Consider the following 19,513-nt stretch of genomic DNA (forward strand, 5'->3'; position numbering starts at 1 on the left):
TGGGTGGTCATACGTCTGTCATAATGCTTTGTAAGGTGTTACCAAGGTGTTATTAAGAGGTATACTGACCAGCTGCAGTAGGCTGAGCACCAGGGCGGTGCGTCGTCGGATGCTGTTGTAGGCTTCACAGCAGAGCTCTACGAAGCGATGAAACCTCTGGGGTTTCTGACCCCCGCCGGTGATGAAGTGTTGCATCTCTGAGGTGAAGATGAATGGAGTCCGGTCCCTACCATCACAGAGAAGAGGGGTGTCAGTAGATACCTTAGTTGGCAGTGCTGAGCGATTGACCAACACTTAATTACATTTTGGGGGGTTATTAAACAACAAATTGGCCGACATCGGTTAAATTACTTGAATTACATTTATTTATTATCAAATTATTTATTATAATTTATTTATTATATTCTAATTTATTATTATATGTATAATTTTTTCTTTTTTCTTTTTTTTCTTTGTGAGCCCAACGTGCCGTTTCTCGAGAGAGAAACCGTCTTATCCACGAGAGAAATCAACTCTAGACCTATGTGGGACGCTGGGCTGAAGGGAGGTGTAGTTTCCATTAAACAAATATTCAACATAGTTCATAGAGCAGAAACATTAATTCACTACGATGAACATAATCCATTGCACCGAGATGAGGACGACAGACAGTACAGTATGGAGAGACATAACGTTAGATGGTCTGGCTGACTGCTACTGTCTGATCAGAGATGAGGTGATGACGACAGACAGTACAGTATGGAGAGACATAACGTTAGATGGTCTGGCTGACTGCTACTGTCTGATCAGAGATGAGGTGATGACGACAGACAGTACAGTATGGAGAGACATAACGTTAGATGGTCTGGCTGACTGCTACTGTCTGATCAGAGATGAGGACGACAGACAGTACAGTATGGAGAGACATAACGTTAGATGGTCTGGCTGACTGCTACTGTCTGATCAGAGATGAGGTGATGACGACAGACAGTACAGTATGGAGAGACATAACGTTAGATGGTCTGGCTGACTGCTACTGTCTGATCAGAGATGAGGTGATGACGACAGACAGTACAGTATGGAGAGACATAACGTTAGATGGTCTGGCTGACTGCTACTGTCTGATCAGAGATGAGGACGACAGACAGTACAGAAAGACATAACGTTAGATGGTCTGGCTGACTGCTACTGTCTGATCAGAGATGAGGACGACAGACAGTACAGAAAGACATAACGTTAGATGGTCTGGCTGACTGCTACTGTCTGATCAGAGATGAGGACGACAGACAGTACAGTACGGAGAGACATAACGTTAGATGGTCTGGCTGACTGCTACTGTCTGATCAGAGATGAGGACGACAGACAGTACAGTATGGAGAGACATAACGTTAGATGGTCTGGCTGACTGCTACTGTCTGATCAGAGATGAGGTGATGACGACAGACAGTACAGTACGGAGAGACATAACGTTAGATGGTCTGGCTGACTGCTACTGTCTGATCAGAGATGAGGACGACAGACAGTACAGAAAGACATAACGTTAGATGGTCTGGCTGACTGCTACTGTCTGATCAGAGATGAGGTGATGACGACAGACAGTACAGTACGGAGAGACATAACGTTAGATGGTCTGGCTGACTGCTACTGTCTGATCAGAGATGAGGACGACAGACAGTACAGAAAGACATAACGTTAGATGGTCTGGCTGACTGCTACTGTCTGATCAGAGATGAGGTGATGACGACAGACAGTACAGTATGGAGAGACATAACGTTAGATGGTCTGGCTGACTGCTACTGTCTGATCAGAGATGAGGACGACAGACAGTACAGTATGGAGAGACATAACGTTAGATGGTCTGGCTGACTGCTACTGTCTGATCAGAGATGAGGACGACAGACAGTACAGTATGGAGAGACATAACGTTAGATGGTCTGGCTGACTGCCACTGTCTGATCAGAGATGAGGTGATGACGGACAGACAGTACAGTATGGAGAGACATAACGTTAGATGGTCTGGCTGACTGCTACTGTCTGATCAGAGATGAGGACGACAGACAGTACAGTATGGAGAGACATAACGTTAGATGGTCTGGCTGACTGCTACTGTCTGATCAGAGATGAGGACGACAGACAGTACAGAAAGACATAACGTTAGATGGTCTGGCTGACTGCTACTGTCTGATCAGAGATGAGGACGACAGACAGTACAGTATGGAGAGACATAACGTTAGATGGTCTGGCTGACTGCTACTGTCTGATCAGAGATGAGGACGACAGACAGTACAGTATGGAGAGACATAACGTTAGATGGTCTGGCTGACTCCTACTGTCTGATCCGAGATTACTTTTACAGACAGAAAAATAATAAAAACGAAGTAATATACACAACTGAAACATTTGATTATTTCAGAGTCATTTCCTATTTTTCTACCCAATGTGGATCTGACGGAGACAATGGAATATTTAACATGTTTTGGAAATTGAAAGTTCACATTTTTTTGTCTTTGGAATTTCCATTAAAAAGCTCTACAATCATTTTAATGACAGTATTTCATAATGCATTTAATGTTAAAAATATATATTTAAAAAATATATAATATACTCCCCTCCTCACACAGGGGAGTAAATAGAATGCACCTCCTCACAAGGGGGAGTAGATAGATTGGACCTCCTCACACAGGGGAGTAAATAGAATGGACCTCCTCACAAGAGGGGGGGGAGAGATATAATGCACCTCCTCACACAGGGGAGTAAATAGAATGCACCTCCTCACACAGGGGAGTAGATAGAATGCACCTCCTCACACAGGGGAGTAAATAGAATGCACCTCCTCACACAGGGGAGTAGATAGAATGCACCTCCTCACACAGGGGAGTAGATAGAATGCACCTCCTCACACAGGGGAGTAAATAGAATGCACCTCCTCACACAGGGGAGTAAATAGAATGCACCTCCTCACACAGGGGAGCAGATAGAATGCACCTCCTCACACAGGGGAGTAAATAGAATGCACCTCCTCACACAGGGGAGTAAATAGAATGCACCTCCTTACACAGGGGAGTAGATAGAATGCACCTTCTCACACAGGGGAGTAAATAGAATGCACCTCCTCACACAGGGGAGTAGATAGAATGGACCTCCTCACACAGGGGAGTAGATAGAATGCACCTCCTCACACAGGGGAGTAGATAGATTGGACCTCCTCACACAGGGGAGTAAATAGATTGGACCTCCTCACACAGGGGAGTAAATAGAATGGACCTCCTCACACAGGGGAGTAGATAGAATGGACCTCCTCACACAGGGGAGTAGATAGAATGGACCTCCTCACACAGGGGATTAAATATAATGCACCCCCTCACACAGGGGAGTAAATAGAATGCACCTCCTCACACAGGGGAGTAAATAGAATGCACCCCCTCACACAGGGGAGTAAATAGAATGCACCTCCTCACACAGGGGAGTAAATATAATGGACCTCCTCACACAGGGGAGTAAATAGATTGCACCTCCTCACACAGGGGAGTAGATAGAATGCACCTCCTCACACAGGGGAGTAAATAGAATGGACCTCCTCACACAGGGGAGTAGATAGAATGCACCTCCTCACACAGGGGAGTAAATAGAATGCACCTCCTCACACAGGGGAGTAAATCGAATGCACCTCCTCACACAGGGGAGTAAATAGATTGCACCTCCTCACACAGGGGAGTCAATAGAATGCACCTCCTCACACAGGGGAGTAAATAGAATGCACCTCCTCACATAGGGGAATCAATAGAATGCACCTCCTCACACAGGGGAGTAAATCGAATGCACCTCCTCACACAGGGGAGTAAATAGATTGCACCTCCTCACACAGGGGAGTCAATAGAATGCACCTCCTCACACAGGGGAGTAAATAGAATGCACCTCCTCACATAGGGGAATCAATAGAATGCACCTCCTCACACAGGGGAGTAAATAGAATGCACCTCCTCACACAGGGGAGTAAATAGAATGCACCTCCTCACACAGGGGAGTAGATAGAATGCACCTCCTCACACAGGGGAGTAAATAGAATGCACCTCCTCACACAGGGGAGTAAATAGAATGCACCTCCTCACACAGGGGAGTAAATAGAATGCACCTCCTCACACAGGGGAGTAGATAGAATGGACCTCCTCACACAGGGGAGTAAATAGAATGCACCTCCTCACACAGGGGAGTAGATAGAATGGACCTCCTCACACAGGGGAGTAAATAGAATGGACCTCCTCACACAGGGGAGTCAATAGAATGCACCTCCTCACACAGGGGAGTAAATAGAATGCACCTCCTCACACAGGGGAGTAAATAGAATGCACCTCCTCACACAGGGGAGTAAATAGAATGCACCTCCTCACATAGGGGAGTAAATAGAATGCACCTCCTCACACAGGGGAGTAGATAGAATGCACCTCCTCACACAGGGGAGTCAATAGAATGCACCTCCTCACACAGGGGAGTAAATAGAATGCACCTCCTCACACAGGGGAGTAAATAGAATGCACCTCCTCACATAGGGGAGTAAATAGAATGCACCTCCTCACACAGGGGAGTAGATAGAATGCACCTCCTCACACAGGGGAGTAAATAGAATGCACCTCCTCACACAGGGGAGTAGATAGAATGGACCTCCTCACACAGGGGAGTAGATAGAATGGACCTCCTCACACAGGGGAGTAAATAGAATGGACCTCCTCACACAGGGGAGTAGATAGAATGGACCTCCTCACACAGGGGAGTAAATAGAATGGACCTCCTCACACAGGGGAGTAGATAGAATGCACCGCCTTTATTTAAGTACTCCTGTAAAGATCTAAAGTCCCTCCTCCATACTCACACCAGTAGATCTGAAGGGATTGGATAGGTGTAAGAAATATGGGGAAATTCAAGCCCAGCCTATCAGAAGGCAAGGTGAAGCCGGTAGGACATTACGTACTGCTGACACATATCCACTCCTTTCAGATCTACAGGGGTTCATTTGGCATTCAGCGGTGGGTACTTCAGTCGTGGTTATAGAGTCTTCTGGGACTTGCCTTTTGATGCTGGCGAACTTCTGTGCGTTGCCCAGAATCTTGCCGAAGTCGATGTGGAACATGTGACCGCTGTGTGTCAACATGATGTTGTCGTTGTGGCGGTCGCAGATACCCAGGATGAAGGTCGCTACACACCAGCCAGCACAGGAGTGGAGGAAATTCATCACAGCCTGGATGGGGAGAGATACAGGAGAATAGTCTACAGATGTAGGATCTTAATTTGATCACTCTTTTGTTGATGAGAACTTTCCTGCACAGCAGGAAATGCAACCTTGTAGTGTATTCAAGATTTAAAAAGGCTTCTAAAAATGGATTTGATCAAACAAAACGATGCTACATTTTTATCTCTGGGACCCTCAGGATGACAAATCAGAGCAAGATGACTGAATGTAAGTACATGATTTACCTTCAGAGGTGAATGTGTTAATCCAGTTGCTGTGATATAAGTGTTTTGTTGTTGTTGTCTCCTCAAACAATAGCATGGTATTTATTTCACTGTAATAGCTACTGTAAATTGGACAGTAAAGTTAGACTTAACACGAATTGAAGCTGTCTGTCCATATAAGACATGTCCTGGAAAGTTTGCTGTTACTTACAATGTCATGCTAATCACATTAGCGCACGTTAGCTCAACCGTCCCGATGTAGGGACACCGACTCCCGTAGGAGGTTCAAATGTCAGACTTTATTTGTCGTAACAAATTGTTTTTTTTTTAAAGATCAACCCCTACAAAAAAAAGTGTCCATTATAAAATAATAATTCACATTTCCTGTTGCTGCAGGGTTGTTTCCCTTACTGTAGCAGAACTGTCTGTATCACGACAACAACAACAACAACAACAACAACAACACCAGTCAGCACAGGAGGAAATACACAACAGCCTGTGTAGGAGATACAGGAGAATATTCTCTCTCAGCTTCTGTCTGTGGCCATAAGGTTAAACTGTAGACGTTTTTGTATTCCTTGGAAAGACATCAATATGGACAATAGAAAGATATTCTTCTTGAGTCACGTTTTTTGGTCCAATAATCTACTATTTTTTTTTTTTTTTCAAAGGAATGTGGAGTATAGAGGCCAAATCCAGAGGAAATCTACTGCATCTTAGTTTAAACCAGTTACATTATTTTATATTTACTGTCTCTGACCCCACAACTGCAAGGTCAAAGGTTTGGCACAAGCTTCTACCCAAGATACACTTCCTGAACACACTAGACTAGTACAACTGAGCAATAGGGGGAGAAGTGAGCAATCGGGGAGAAGGGTATTGGTCAGGGAGGTGACCAAGAACCCAAGGTCAAAGGTTTGGCACAAGCTGCTACCCAAGATACACTTCCTGAACACACTAGACTAGTACAACTGAGCAATAGGGGGAGAAGTGAGCAATCGGGGAGAAGGGTATTGGTCAGGGAGGTGACCAAGAACCCAAGGTCAAAGGTTTGGCACAAGCTGCTACCTAAGATACACTTCCTTAAAACACCAGACTAGTAGTGTGTTTATACATGTATGTTCACCTCCTCATAATCCTCCTCAGTCTTGTTCCACATGTGAAACCACTTCTCCAGGGTGTCCTCTCTCAGAGCCCCACCCAGACCCCACTCCTGCTGGATCTTACCCAGGGTCACTGCCTCTGGCACCACCTCCACCAGACCTACACACACACACACGGAGACACACACACGGAGACACACACACGGAGACACACACGGAGACACATACACGCGGACGGACGGACGGACGGAGGACACACACAGACGACACATACTGCACGCACGGACACTCACACACGCACACACACACACACACACACACGCACGCACGCACGCACGCACGCACGCACACGCACGCACGCACACACACGCACACACACACACACACACACACACACACACACACACACACACACACACACACACACACACACACACACACACACACACACACACACACACATTTGAATACTGAGGCACACAGACAGTGCATGGAAAGTATTCAGACCCCTTCACTTATTCTAAAATGGATGGAAGTACATGTTTTCCTCATCAATCTCACAATACCCCATTGGTGCGGCAGGTAGCCTAGTGGTTAGAGCCAGTATCCGAAAGGTTGCTAGATAGAATCCACGAGCTGACAAAGTAAAAATCTGTCGTTCTGCCCCTGAACATGGCAGTAAACCCACTGTTCCCCTGAATAAGGCAGTTAACCCATTGTTCCACTGAATAAGGCAGTTAACCCACTGTTCCCCTGAACAAGGCAGTTAACCCACTGTTCCACTGAATAAGGCAGTTAACCCACTGTTCCCCTGAACAAGGCAGTTAACCCACTGTTCCACTGAACAAGGCAGTTAACCCACTGTTCCCCTGAACAAGGCAGTTAACCCACTGTTCCCCTGAACAAGGCAGTTAACCCACTGTTCCACTGAACAAGGCAGTTAACCCACTGTTCCCCTGAACAAGGCAGTTAACCCACTGTTCCCCTGAACAAGGAAGTGCCTTAACCCACTGTTCCCCTGAACAAGGCAGTTAACCCACTGTTCCCCTGAACAAGGCAGTTAACCCACTGTTCCCCTGAACAAGGCAGTTAACCCACTGTTCCCCTGAACAAGGCAGTTAACCCACTGTTCCCCTGAACAAGGCAGTTAACCCACTGTTCCTAGTCCGTTATTGAAAATAATAAATAATAAATAAATACCTGACTTGCCTAGTTAAATAAAGGTAAAATAATGACAAAGCAATAACGGTTTATCAATTTTTGCAAACGTATTAAAGATAAATACCATAAATATAATATTTACATAAGTATTCAGACCCTTTGCTATGAGACTCGTCATTGAGCTCAGGTGTATCATGTTTCCATTGTTCATCCTCGAGATGTTTCTACAATTTGATTGGAGTCCGTCTGTGGTCAAATCAATTGATTGGACATGATTTGGAAAGGCACACACCTGTCTATATATGGTCCCACAGTTGACAGTGCATGTCGGAGCAAAAACCAAGCCATGAGGTCCGATACGGGATTGTGTTGAGGTACAGATCTGAGGAGGGGTACCAAAACATTTCTGCAGCATTGAAGGTCCCCAAGAACACAGTGGATATACTACACCCCTAATGATATAGGGAAGTCTGGTTAGATTCTAGGATCTCTGAGGAATACATGCGAACGTGATATGATTGGTTGAAACAACGTTTAGGGTTAGATTTTCACAGATTCCTTTCTTTGCAAATTGAACGAGTGAAAATACAAAAATCGATTGTGCTATATGGACCTTTTTAGGATATGAAAAATAATTTTATCTAACATAACGACACTTCATGTTATCTCTGGGACCCTTTGGATGATAAATCAGAGCAAGATTTCAGAATGCAAGAAAAACATTTCACCTTCAGAGGTGATTTTATCAAACCTCTCGCGGTGAAAAAAGTGTTTTGTTTTTAGGAGCTCTCCTCAAACAATAGCATGGCATTTTTTCTCTGCAGTAATAGCTACTGTAAATTGGACAGTACAGTTATATTAACAATAATTTAAGCTTTCAGCCGATATAATACACTTATATGTACCTACAATTGTTGTTTCTCTAAAATCTGCGATCGTGACACCAGGCGCCGCATGATTTACAGCTGTCCCTAAGAAGTTTTAAAATGGTAGAAGTTTGGAACCACCAAGGCTCTTCCTAGAGCTGGCCATCCGGCTAAACTGAGCAATCGGGGGAGGAGGGCCTTGGCCAGGGAGGTGACCAACAACCTGATGGTCACTCTGACAAAGAGTTCCTCTGTGGAGATGGGAGAAACTTCCAGAAGGACAACCATCTCTGCAGCACTCCACCAATCAGGCTTTATGGAAGAGTGGCCACATGGAAGCCACTCCTCAGTAAAAGGCACATGACAGCCCGCTTGGAGTTTGCCAAAGGGCACTTTTGCCAAAAGGCACCATGAGAAACAAGGTTATCTGGTCTGATGAAACCAAGATTGAACTCTTTGGCTTGAATGCCAAGTGTCACATTTGTAGGAAACCTGGCACCATCCCGACAGTGAAGCATGGTGGTGGCAGCATCATGCTGTGGGGATGTTTTTCAGCGGCAGGGACTGAGAGACTAGTCAGGATCGAGGGAAAGATGAATGGAGCAAAGTACAGAGAGATCCTTGATGATAACCTGCTCCAGGGCGCTCAGGATCTCAGACTGGGGCGATGGTTCACCTTCCAACAGGACAACGGCCCTAAGTACACAGCCAAGACAACACAGGAGTGGCTTCGGGACAAGTCTCTGAATGTCCTTGAGTGGCCCAGCCAGAGCCCGAACTTGAACCTGATCAAACATCTCTGGAAAGACCTGAAAATAACTGTGCAGCGATGCTCCCCATCCAACCTGACAGAGCTTGAGAGGATCTGCAGAGAAGAACCGGAGAAAATCTGCCAAGCTTGTAGTGTCATACCGAAGGAGATGAGGCTGTAATCGCTGACAAAGGGGCTTCAACAAAGCACTGAGTAAAGGGTCTGAATACTTCCAGTATGTAAATGTGATATTTCAGGTAAAAAAATAAATACATTTGCAAACATTTCTTAAAACCGCTTTGTCATTATGTGGTAGTGATATTGTGTGTAGATTTAATCCATTTTAGAATAAGGCTGTAACGTACCAAAATGTGGAAAAAGTCAAGGGGTCTGAATACTTTCTGAATACCCTGTAGATGGTGATATATTAATAAGTATGTATATGTTACCACAGACTGTAGTCTGGTATAACTATGTGTCTAAAACTACTGACCCTGGTCTCGCCCAGTAGAGATACACCTATAGGTAACCATCCTCATGTCCAGTCCCTCCTGCAGCCAAACATTGTCCATCACACGCACGATCTGCAGCACCAGCATGTCCTGCCGCAGGTTACCCCCTGTCTGGACACATACAGACTTAGCAGTTACTACTAACTTCAACTCGTTTCAGACACCGCTAAAACAAAATCTATGGGAGAGATCGGGACAACAGTGCAAAATTGGTTTAATGTTTCTCCTGGCTCATAGACTACTGTCAGGGTAAGGAGCCATATATCTTTAAGGTCTAAAATCCCAAACTTTTCTTTTGAAATAGCCTGAGAGAGAGAGAGAGAGAGAGTTACCTTGCAGATGACAGAGATTTTCCTGCCCAGAGGATCTGTGTTGATGAAGGAGATTCCCAGAGGAGCAGTGTGGGACTTATAGAATTTACAGGCCTAGGATTAAGATTAGGGTAATAGGATTGAGATTAGGATTAAGATTAGGGTTAGGATAATCTGGATCCATTCAACATATAACATCTGTATACACTGCCTTTAATAAAAAATGTGGCCTGTGTCAAAGGAGAAAAATGACTTTCTTAGATCGCTGTCTTTACCTCCAAATGAACTCCCTTCACGAGGACAGCAGGGTCCAACGGTAGACGACAGCTGATCCCGTTCTTGAAGAAGTTGTCAATCTTCCACTTGTCTTTCTTCAACACATCCTGCACAACAAAATAGAAGACTTAAATAAATACCCACGTCTATACAGAGCATTGACCTGCTGTTCTACATCGTTCCTGGTTACTATAGCTACCACCAATCACATTTTGCTCTTCACCGAAGTACCCTTTCGCATGTAACTGATCATTAGGACTATGTTCTTATGAGTCTTCCCAGCTACCCCCTGTAGATAGACCAGGTACCCCCTGTAGATAGACCAGTTACCCCCTGTAGATAGACCAGCTACCCCCTGTAGATAGACCAGCTACCCCCTGTAGATAGACCAGGTACCCCCTGTAGATAGACCAGGTACCCCCTGTAGATAGACCAGTTACCCCCTGTAGATAGACCAGCTACCCCCTGTAGATAGACCAGCTACCCCCTGTAGATAGACCAGGTACCCCCTGTAGATAGACCAGCTACCCCCTGTAGATAGACCAGGTACCCCCTGTAGATAGACCAGGTACCCCCTGTAGATAGACCAGGTACCCTCTGTAGATAGACCAGGTACCCCCTGTAGATAGACCAGGTACCCCCAGTAGATAGACCAGCTACCCCCTGTAGATAGACCAGGTACCCCCTGTAGATAGACCAGGTACCCCCTGTAGTAGATAGACCAGTTACCCCCTGTAGATAGACCAGGTACCCCCTGTAGATAGACCAGGTACCCCCTGTAGTAGATAGACCAGTTACCCCCTGTAGATAGACCAGGTACCCCCTGTAGATAGACCAGGTACCCCCAGTAGATAGACCAGGTACCCCCTGTAGATAGACCAGGTACCCCTGTAGATAGACCAGGTACCCCCTGTAGATAGGCCAGGTACCCCCTGTAGATAGACCAGGTACCCCCTGTAGATAGACCAGGTACCCCCAGTAGATAGACCAGGTACCCCCTGTAGATAGACCAGGTACCCCCTGTAGATAGACCAGGTACCCCCTGTAGATAGGCCAGGTACCCCCTGTAGATAGGCCAGGTACCCCCTGTAGATAGACCAGGTACCGCCTGGGGTCCCCTGGCTTGAGAACCACTGCATACCCAAAAGCCTTTTGTCCATCATGTGGTATAGAAACTGAATGAAGTGTTTCCTAGTTGACAGTGAACAGATGACATAACAGTACAGACCTTCCTGCGGTTTTTGTCAGCTCTACGGACCCTCTCAGCCACCTGCGTGAGCAGGGTTACCAGGCGGGTTTCGTGTTCCAGCTCCTGCCTCAGTTCTTTACCACAGCAGTGTCTCAGGGCAGCCTGCACCTTACTGAACCAGCTCTGGTAATGGGGGTCATCCTGGGCATCTACCAACAGCCTGACAGGAGGAAATACGTACACACACAAGTTCAGTTAAGCAAGATACTCCAAGTACACGCACATGGGCAGGGCAAGGTACTCCAAGTACACGCACATGGGCAGGGCAAGGTACTCCAAGTACACGCACATGGGCAGGGCAAGGTACTCCAAGTACACGCACATGGGCAGGGCAAGGTACTCCAAGTACACGCACATGGGCAGGGCAAGGTACTCCAAGTACACGCACATGGGCAGGGCAAGGTACTCCAAGTACACGTACATGGGCAGGGCAAGGTACTCCAAGTACACGTACATGGGCAGGGCAAGGTACTCCAAGTACACGCACATGGGCAGGGCAAGGTACTCTAAGTACACACACATGGGCAGGGCAAGATACTCCAAGTACACGCACATGGGCAGGGCAAGGTACTCCAAGTACACGTACATGGGCAGGGCAAGGTACTCCAAGTACACGTACATGGGCAGGGCAAGGTACTCCAAGTACACGCACATGGGCAGGGCAAGGTACTCCAAGTACACGCACATGGGCAGGGCAAGGTACTCCAAGTACACGTACATGGGCAGGGCAAGGTACTCCAAGTACACGTACATGGGCAGGGCAAGGTACTCCAAGTACACGTACATGGGCAGGGCAAGGTACTCCAAGTACACGCAGATGGGCAGGGCAAGGTACTCCAAGTACACGCACATGGGCAGGGCAAGGTACTCCAAGTACACGCACATGGGCAGGGCAAGGTACTCCAAGTACACGCAGATGGGCAGGGCAAGGTACTCCAAGTACACGCACATGGGCAGGGCAAGGTACTCCAAGTACACGCACATGGGCAGGGCAAGGTACTCCAAGTACACGCACATGGGCAGGGCAAGGTACTCCAAGTACACGCACATGGGCAGGGCAAGGTACTCCAAGTACACGCATGGGCAGGGCAAGGTACTCCATGGGCAGGGGGCAGGGCAAGGTACTCCAAGTACACGCACATGGGCAGGGCAAGGTACTCCAAGTACACGCAGATGGGCAGGGCAAGGTACTCCAAGTACACGCACATGGGCAGGGCAAGGTACTCCAAGTACACGCACATGGGCAGGGCAAGGTACTCCAAGTACACGCACATGGGCAGGGCAAGGTACTCCAAGTACACGCACATGGGCAGGGCAAGGTACTCCAAGTACACGCACATGGGCAGGGCAAGGTACTCCAAGTACACGTACATGGGCAGGGCAAGGTACTCCAAGTACACGCACATGGGCAGGGCAAGGCAGGGCAAGGTACTCCAAGTACACGCACATGGGCAGGGCAAGGTACTCCAAGTACACGCACATGGGCAGGGCAAGGTACTGGGCCAAGTACACGCACATGGGCAGGGCAAGGTACTCCAAGTACACGCACATGGGCAGGGCAAGGTACTCAAGGTAAGTACACGCACATGGGCAGGGCAAGGTACTCCAAGTACACGCACATGGGCAGGGCAAGGTACTCCAGGGCAGTACACGCACATGGGCAGGGCAAGGTACTCCAAGTACACGCACATGGGCAGGGCAAGGTACTCCAAGTACACGCACATGGGCAGGGCAAGGTACTCCAAGTACACGTACATGGGCAGGGCAACGCACATGGGGTACTCCAAGTACACGCACATGGGCAGGGCAAGGTACTCCAAGTACACGCACATGGGCAGGGCAAGGTACTCCAAGTACACGCACATGGGCAGGGCAAGGTACTCCAAGTACACGCACATGGGCAGGGCAAGGTACTCCAAGTACACGCACATGGGCAGGGCAAGGGTACTCCAAGTACACGTACATGGGCAGGGCAAGGTACTCCAAGTACACGCACATGGGCAGGGCAAGGCAGGGCAAGGTACTCCAAGTACACGCACATGGGCAGGGCAAGGTACTCCAAGTACACGCACATGGGCAGGGCAAGGTACTCCAAGTACACGCACATGGGCAGGGCAAGGTACTCCAAGTACACGCACATGGGCAGGGCAAGGTACTCCAAGTACACGCACATGGGCAGGGCAAGGTACTCCAAGTACACGCACATGGGCAGGGCAAGGTACTCCAAGTACATGCACATGGGCAGGGCAAGGTACTCCAAGTACACGCACATGGGCAGGGCAAGGTACTCCAAGTACACGTACATGGGCAGGGCAAGGTACTCCAAGTACAAGGTACTCCAAGTACGCACATGGGCAGGGCAAGATACATGGGCAGGGCAAGGTACTCCAAGTACGTACATGGGCAGGGCAAGGTACTCCAAGTACACGCACATGGGCAGGGCAAGGTACTCCAAGTACACGCACATGGGCAGGGCAAGGTACTCCAAGTACACGCACATGGGCAGGGCAAGGTACTCCAAGTACACGTACATGGGCAGGGCAAGGTACTCCAAGTACACGCACAGTACACGCACATGGGCAGGGCAAGGTACTCCAAGTACACGCACATGGGCAGGGCAAGGCAGGGCAAGGTACTCCAAGTACACGCACATGGGCAGGGCAAGGTACTCCAAGTACACGCACATGGGCAGGGCAGGACAGGGCAGGGCAGGACAGGGCTGGAAAGGGAAGGACAGGGCAGGGCAGGGCAAGGCAGGGCAAGGTACGCCAAGTACACGCACATGGGCAGGGCAGGGCAAGGCAAGACAGACAGACATTGCATTCTGTTCTCACCAGTAGAGCTGCTGGGCTATCCTAACACTCTTCAGTGACCTGTCCAACAGCAGCATCACCAGAGGTCCATTCAACTCCCACTCACTCTTCAGAGCCTAGGAAGGGACAGACAGTGTTACGTGATCCACAATGCTTCTGTAGTGAAACACCTTGTATCCGTTTGCTCAGCGTTGACATTTTCAGTTTAGTCATTGAATAAGAGATGAATAAGGTTTACCTGTACAAGTTGAGGTAGATATTCCTCTAGTTCTCTATCAGAAGTCTGCTCAAAGTGCTGCACAGCTCTCCGACGCACCGTCTGGTCATGGAAACTGAGACAAAGACTTGCATCACTTCCTGTCACGTTACCTGTCGCTCAGTAGAAACAGAACCTCTTCAGGGTTGTGTAAGGGGTCAGTGGCATAGGATGGTGTAGGCATGTGTGTGTGTGTGTGTGTGTGTGTGTATGTGTGTGTGTGTGTGTGTGTGTGTGTGTGTGTGTGTGTGTGTGTGTGTGTGTGTGTGTGTGTGTGTGTGTGTGTGTGTGTGTGTGTGTGTGTGTGTGTGTGTGTATGTCTGTGAGAGAAAGAGTGTATGTGTGAGTGTATGTCTGTGAGAGAAAGAGTGTATGTATGTGAGTGTATGTCTGTGAGAGAAAGAGTGTATGTATGTGAGTGTATGTCTGTGAGAGAAAGAGTGTATGTATGTGAGTGTATGTCTGTGAGAGAAAGAGTGTATGTGTGTGAGTGTATGTCTGTGAGAGAAAGAGTGTATGTGTGTGAGTGTATGTCTGTGAGAGAAAGAGTGTATGTATGTGAGTGTATGTCTGTGAGAGAAAGAGTGTATGTGTGTGAGTGTATGTCTGTGAGAGAAAGAGTGTATGTATGTGAGTGTATGTCTGTGAGAGAAAGAGTGTATGTGTGTGAGTGTATGTCTGTGAGAGAAAGAGTGTATGTATGTGAGTGTATGTCTGTGAGAGAAAGAGTGTATGTGTGTGAGTGTATGTCTGTGAGAGAAAGAGTGTATGTATGTGAGTGTATGTCTGTGAGAGAAAGAGTGTATGTGTGTGAGTGTATGTCTGTGAGAGAAAGAGTGTATGTGTGTGAGTGTATGTCTGTGAGAGAAAGAGTGTATGTATGTGAGTGTATGTCTGTGAGAGAAAGAGTGTATGTGTGTGAGTGTATGTCTGTGAGAGAAAGAGTGTATGTATGTGAGTGTATGTCTGTGAGAGAAAGAGTGTATGTGTGTGAGTGTATGTCTGTGAGAGAAAGAGTGTATGTGTGTGAGTGTATGTCTGTGAGAGAAAGAGTGTATGTATGTGAGTGTATGTCTGTGAGAGAAAGAGTGTATGTATGTGAGTGTATGTCTGTGAGAGAAAGAGTGTTTGTAAGTGAATGTATGTCTGTGAGAGAAAGAGTGTATGTATGTGAGTGTATGTCTGTGAGAGAAAGAGTGTATGGGTGTGAGTGTATGTCTGTGAGAGAAAGAGTGTATGTGTGTGAGTGTATGTCTGTGAGAGAAAGAGTGTATGTATGTGAGTGTATGTCTGTCAGAGAAAGAGTGTATGTGTGTGAGTGTATGTCTGTGAGAGAAAGAGTGTATGTATGTGAGAGAAAGAGTGTATGTGTGTGAGTGTATGTCTGTGTGAAAAAGAGTATGCATGTGAGTGTATGTCTGTGAGAAAAAGAGTATGTATGTGAGTGTATGTCTGTGAGAGAAAGAGTATATGTATGTGAGTGTATGTCTGTGAGAGAAAGTGTATGTACGTGAGTGTATGTCTGTGAGAGAAAGAGTGTATGTATGTGAGTGTATGTCTGTGAGAGAAAGAGTGTATGTGTGTGAGTGTATGTCTGTGAGAGAAAGAGTGTATGTATGTGAGTGTATGTCTGTGAGAGAAAGAGTGTATGTGTGTGAGTGTATGTCTGTGAGAGAAAGAGTGTATGTGTGTGAGTGTATGTCTGTGAGAGAAAGAGTGTATGTATGTGAGTGTATGTCTGTCAGAGAAAGAGTGTATGTGTGTGAGTGTATGTCTGTGAGAGAAAGAGTGTATGTATGTGAGTGTATGTCTGTGAGAGAAAGAGTGTATGTATGTGAGTGTATGTCTGTGAGAGAAAGAGTGTATGTATGTGAGTGTATGTCTGTGAGAGAAAGAGTGTATGTGTGTGAGTGTATGTCTGTGAGAGAAAGAGTGTATGTGTGTGAGTGTATGTCTGTGAGAGAAAGAGCGTATGTGTGTGAGTGTATGTCTGTGAGAGAAAGAGTGTATGTATGTGAGTGTATGTCTGTGAGAGAAAGAGTGTATGTGTGTGAGTGTATGTCTGTGAGAGAAAGAGTGTATGTATGTGAGTGTATGTCTGTGAGAGAAAGAGTGTATGTATGTGAGTGTATGTCTGTGAGAGAAAGAGTGTATGTGTGTGAGTGTATGTCTGTGAGAGAAAGAGTGTATGTGTGTGAGTGTATGTCTGTGAGAGAAAGAGTGTATGTGTGTGAGTGTATGTCTGTGAGAGAAAGAGTGTATGTGTGTGAGTGTATGTCTGTGAGAGAAAGAGTGTATGTATGTGAGTGTATGTCTGTGAGAGAAAGAGTGTATGTGTGTGAGTGTATGTCTGTGAGAGAAAGAGTGTATGTATGTGAGTGTATGTCTGTGAGAGAAAGAGTGTATGTATGTATGTGAGTGTATGTCTGTGAGAGAAAGAGTGTATGTGTGTGAGTGTATGTCTGTGAGAGAAAGAGTGTATGTGTGTGAGTGTATGTCTGTGAGAGAAAGAGTGTATGTGTGTGAGTGTATGTCTGTGAGAGAAAGAGTGTATGTGTGTGAGTGTATGTCTGTGAGAGAAAGAGTGTATGTATGTGAGTGTACACCTGCATTGCTTGCTGTTTGGGGTTTTAGGCTGGGTTTCTGTACAGCACTTTGAGATATCAGCTGATGTACGAAGGGCTATATAAATACATTTGATTTGATTTGATTTGATGTATGTGAGTGTATGTCTGTGAGAGAAAGAGTGTATGTGTGAGTGAGTGTTACTTGTTAGAGAGTAGAAACAGTGCTTCCTCAGGGTGGAGTATTGCCCAGTGTTCCAGTATGGTGTAGATCTCAGTCAGGTTCTCCGGAGCCCACTGGGGGGCGCCACCCAGCAGCAGGTGCAGGAAGGTGGTCCTCCCATCACAGCAGTATCTCTTACTCCACAGTAATGCCCTCTCATTTTCTGACAAACTGGGAAGGACAAATAAGAGACCTCACCAATCCCAGGACTCTTACTGTTTCTGAGTGAACCTCAATTTCACCAGTTTGAGACTTGGAAGTGTGGTGACATGAGACTATTGCTGAGTGGACGACGGTGGTTGAGTAAAGATGAACTCAACTCAACTGTAAGTTCATATGCAGGACATGAAGTCTGAAGGGAACGGAGGGACAGAGACAATAGATACGGTTTGTCTTTCTGGGCTGAATCGTAGGGAGTGTAGTTTCCCCCTGTTTTACTCACAAGCAGAGGCAGTGTTTCTGGGAGACCTCTGATATCTTCTTGTGTAGCTCATCACACGGAGGACTGAACAAGACAGACCCTGGAAGGGATATGGGCCTTTCATACCTCCACTCAGCTGTCTCCGGGAACTCCAACTAGAAGGACACAAAGAACAGGCCAACAGTGACTATATGTAGGCCATACAACAGATATCCAACTACTCTTGGAGGATGGGTTTTCAGTTAAAAAAAAAAAAAAACGTTTTAAAAGGTGCTTGTTCATGTTTCTTCTGAAATGTTTCTTCACACATAGATTAGAAAAAATAGTCCATTTGCCATTTGTCACAGATGCATTGCTCATCAAACTTCTTACAATAACAGCAGCACTCAAAATACCAAGAAACTTCTTGAAAATATAGGAGGGTGTAATGTGTTCTTTCACCAAAAGAGGGCTCTCACCTGCAGGATGACACCGGTAGCCTGTCTGTGGCTGTCTGACAGGGCGGGCGAGGGAGGCTCAGACAGCTCCACCAGCATAGACATGCTGAGCAGGACAGTACCACTCACCAGGGTCCTGTGGAGACACAGTCAGTCACACACGTCATGTTGTGCTATAGATGGAGAATTCTATATGGTGTTATTGAACCCGCATTGCCAGGACCACCCTCTTACCAACTGAGTCACACAGGACCACCCTCTTACCAACTGAGCCACACAGGACCACCCTCTTACCAACTGAGCCACACAGGACCACCCTCTTACCAACTGAGCCACACAGGACCACCCTCTTACCAATTGAGCCACACAGGACCACCCTCTTCCCAACTGAGCCACACAGGACCACCCTCTTCCCAACTGAGCCACACAGGACCACCCTCTTACCAACTGAGCCACACAGGACCACCCTCTTACCAACTGAGCCACACAGGACCACCCTCTTCCCAACTGAGCCACACAGGACCACCCTCTTCCCAACTGAGCCACACAGGACCACCCTCTTACCAACTGAGCCACACAGGACCACCCTCTTCCCAACTGAGCCACACAGGACCACCCTCTTACCAACTGAGCCACACAGGACCACCCTCTTACCAACTGAGCCACACAGGACCACCCTCTTACCAACTGAGCCACACAGGACCACCCTCTTCCCAACTGAGCCACACAGGACCACCCTCTTACCAACTGAGCCACACAGGACCACCCTCTTACCAACTGAGCCACACAGGACCACCCTCTTACCAACTGAGCCACACAGGACCACCCTCTTCCCAACTGAGCCACACAGGACCACCCTCTTCCCAACTGAGCCACACAGGACCACCCTCTTACCAACTGAGCCACACAGGACCACCCTCTAAACAACTGAGCCACACAGGACCACCCTCTTCCCAACTGAGCCACACAGGACCACCCTCTTCCCAACTGAGCCACACAGGACCACCCTCTTACCAACTGAGCCACACAGGACCACCCTCTTCCCAACAGAGCCACACAGGACCACCCTCTTACCAACTGAGCCACACAGGACCACCCTCTTACCAATTGAGCCACACAGGACCACCCTCTTACCAATTGAGC

The 19,513-nt window shown here is 47.3% G+C and overlaps 1 protein-coding gene and 2 long non-coding RNA genes across 8 annotated transcripts in view; 1 reads left to right on the plus strand and 2 right to left on the minus strand.

Annotated features, from left to right (window-relative positions):
• pik3c2g (phosphatidylinositol-4-phosphate 3-kinase catalytic subunit type 2 gamma) overlaps positions 1 to 19,513 on the minus strand; it is an 81,870-nt gene that overhangs the window by 21,544 nt on the left and 40,813 nt on the right. For all 4 annotated transcript variants that reach the window (XR_008067021.1, XM_052466568.1, XM_052466570.1 and 1 more), the window contains 12 exons: positions 18,392 to 18,506; positions 17,955 to 18,088; positions 17,495 to 17,683; positions 14,708 to 14,801; positions 14,491 to 14,585; positions 11,636 to 11,816; positions 10,407 to 10,514; positions 10,153 to 10,245; positions 9,802 to 9,931; positions 6,554 to 6,690; positions 5,043 to 5,212; positions 70 to 226 (listed from right to left, as the gene is read on the minus strand). Coding sequence is in view for 3 of the 4 variants with exons in the window: in XM_052466568.1 (XP_052322528.1) it covers positions 70 to 226; positions 5,043 to 5,212; positions 6,554 to 6,690; positions 9,802 to 9,931; positions 10,153 to 10,245; positions 10,407 to 10,514; positions 11,636 to 11,816; positions 14,491 to 14,585; positions 14,708 to 14,801; positions 17,495 to 17,683; positions 17,955 to 18,088; positions 18,392 to 18,506 (1,603 nt within the window). In the remaining variant the exon portion in view is untranslated. The remainder of the gene's footprint in view (positions 1 to 69; positions 227 to 5,042; positions 5,213 to 6,553; positions 6,691 to 9,801; positions 9,932 to 10,152; positions 10,246 to 10,406; positions 10,515 to 11,635; positions 11,817 to 14,490; positions 14,586 to 14,707; positions 14,802 to 17,494; positions 17,684 to 17,954; positions 18,089 to 18,391; positions 18,507 to 19,513) is intronic.
• On the minus strand, positions 2,735 to 3,319 carry LOC127908363 (uncharacterized). Its single transcript, XR_008067025.1, has 3 exons — positions 3,244 to 3,319; positions 3,089 to 3,119; positions 2,735 to 2,778 (listed from the first exon to the last, which is right to left on the minus strand). It is a non-coding gene; the product is annotated as an uncharacterized LOC127908363 (long non-coding RNA).
• LOC127908362 (uncharacterized) lies at positions 11,858 to 13,987 on the plus strand. Of its 3 annotated transcripts, XR_008067023.1 has the most exons (5): positions 11,858 to 11,893; positions 12,092 to 12,124; positions 12,224 to 12,289; positions 12,356 to 12,454; positions 13,009 to 13,061. It is a non-coding gene; the product is annotated as an uncharacterized LOC127908362 (long non-coding RNA). The 3 variants fall into 3 exon arrangements; XR_008067024.1 differs by lacking the exons at positions 11,858 to 11,893; positions 13,009 to 13,061 and adding an exon at positions 13,941 to 13,987 and having other exon boundaries at positions 11,929 to 12,124; positions 12,224 to 12,256; XR_008067022.1 differs by lacking the exons at positions 11,858 to 11,893; positions 12,092 to 12,124 and adding an exon at positions 11,929 to 12,091.

Source organism: Oncorhynchus keta, chromosome 17 (assembly GCF_023373465.1).
Source record: "Oncorhynchus keta strain PuntledgeMale-10-30-2019 chromosome 17, Oket_V2, whole genome shotgun sequence".
Classification (NCBI taxonomy): Eukaryota; Metazoa; Chordata; class Actinopteri; order Salmoniformes; family Salmonidae; genus Oncorhynchus; species Oncorhynchus keta.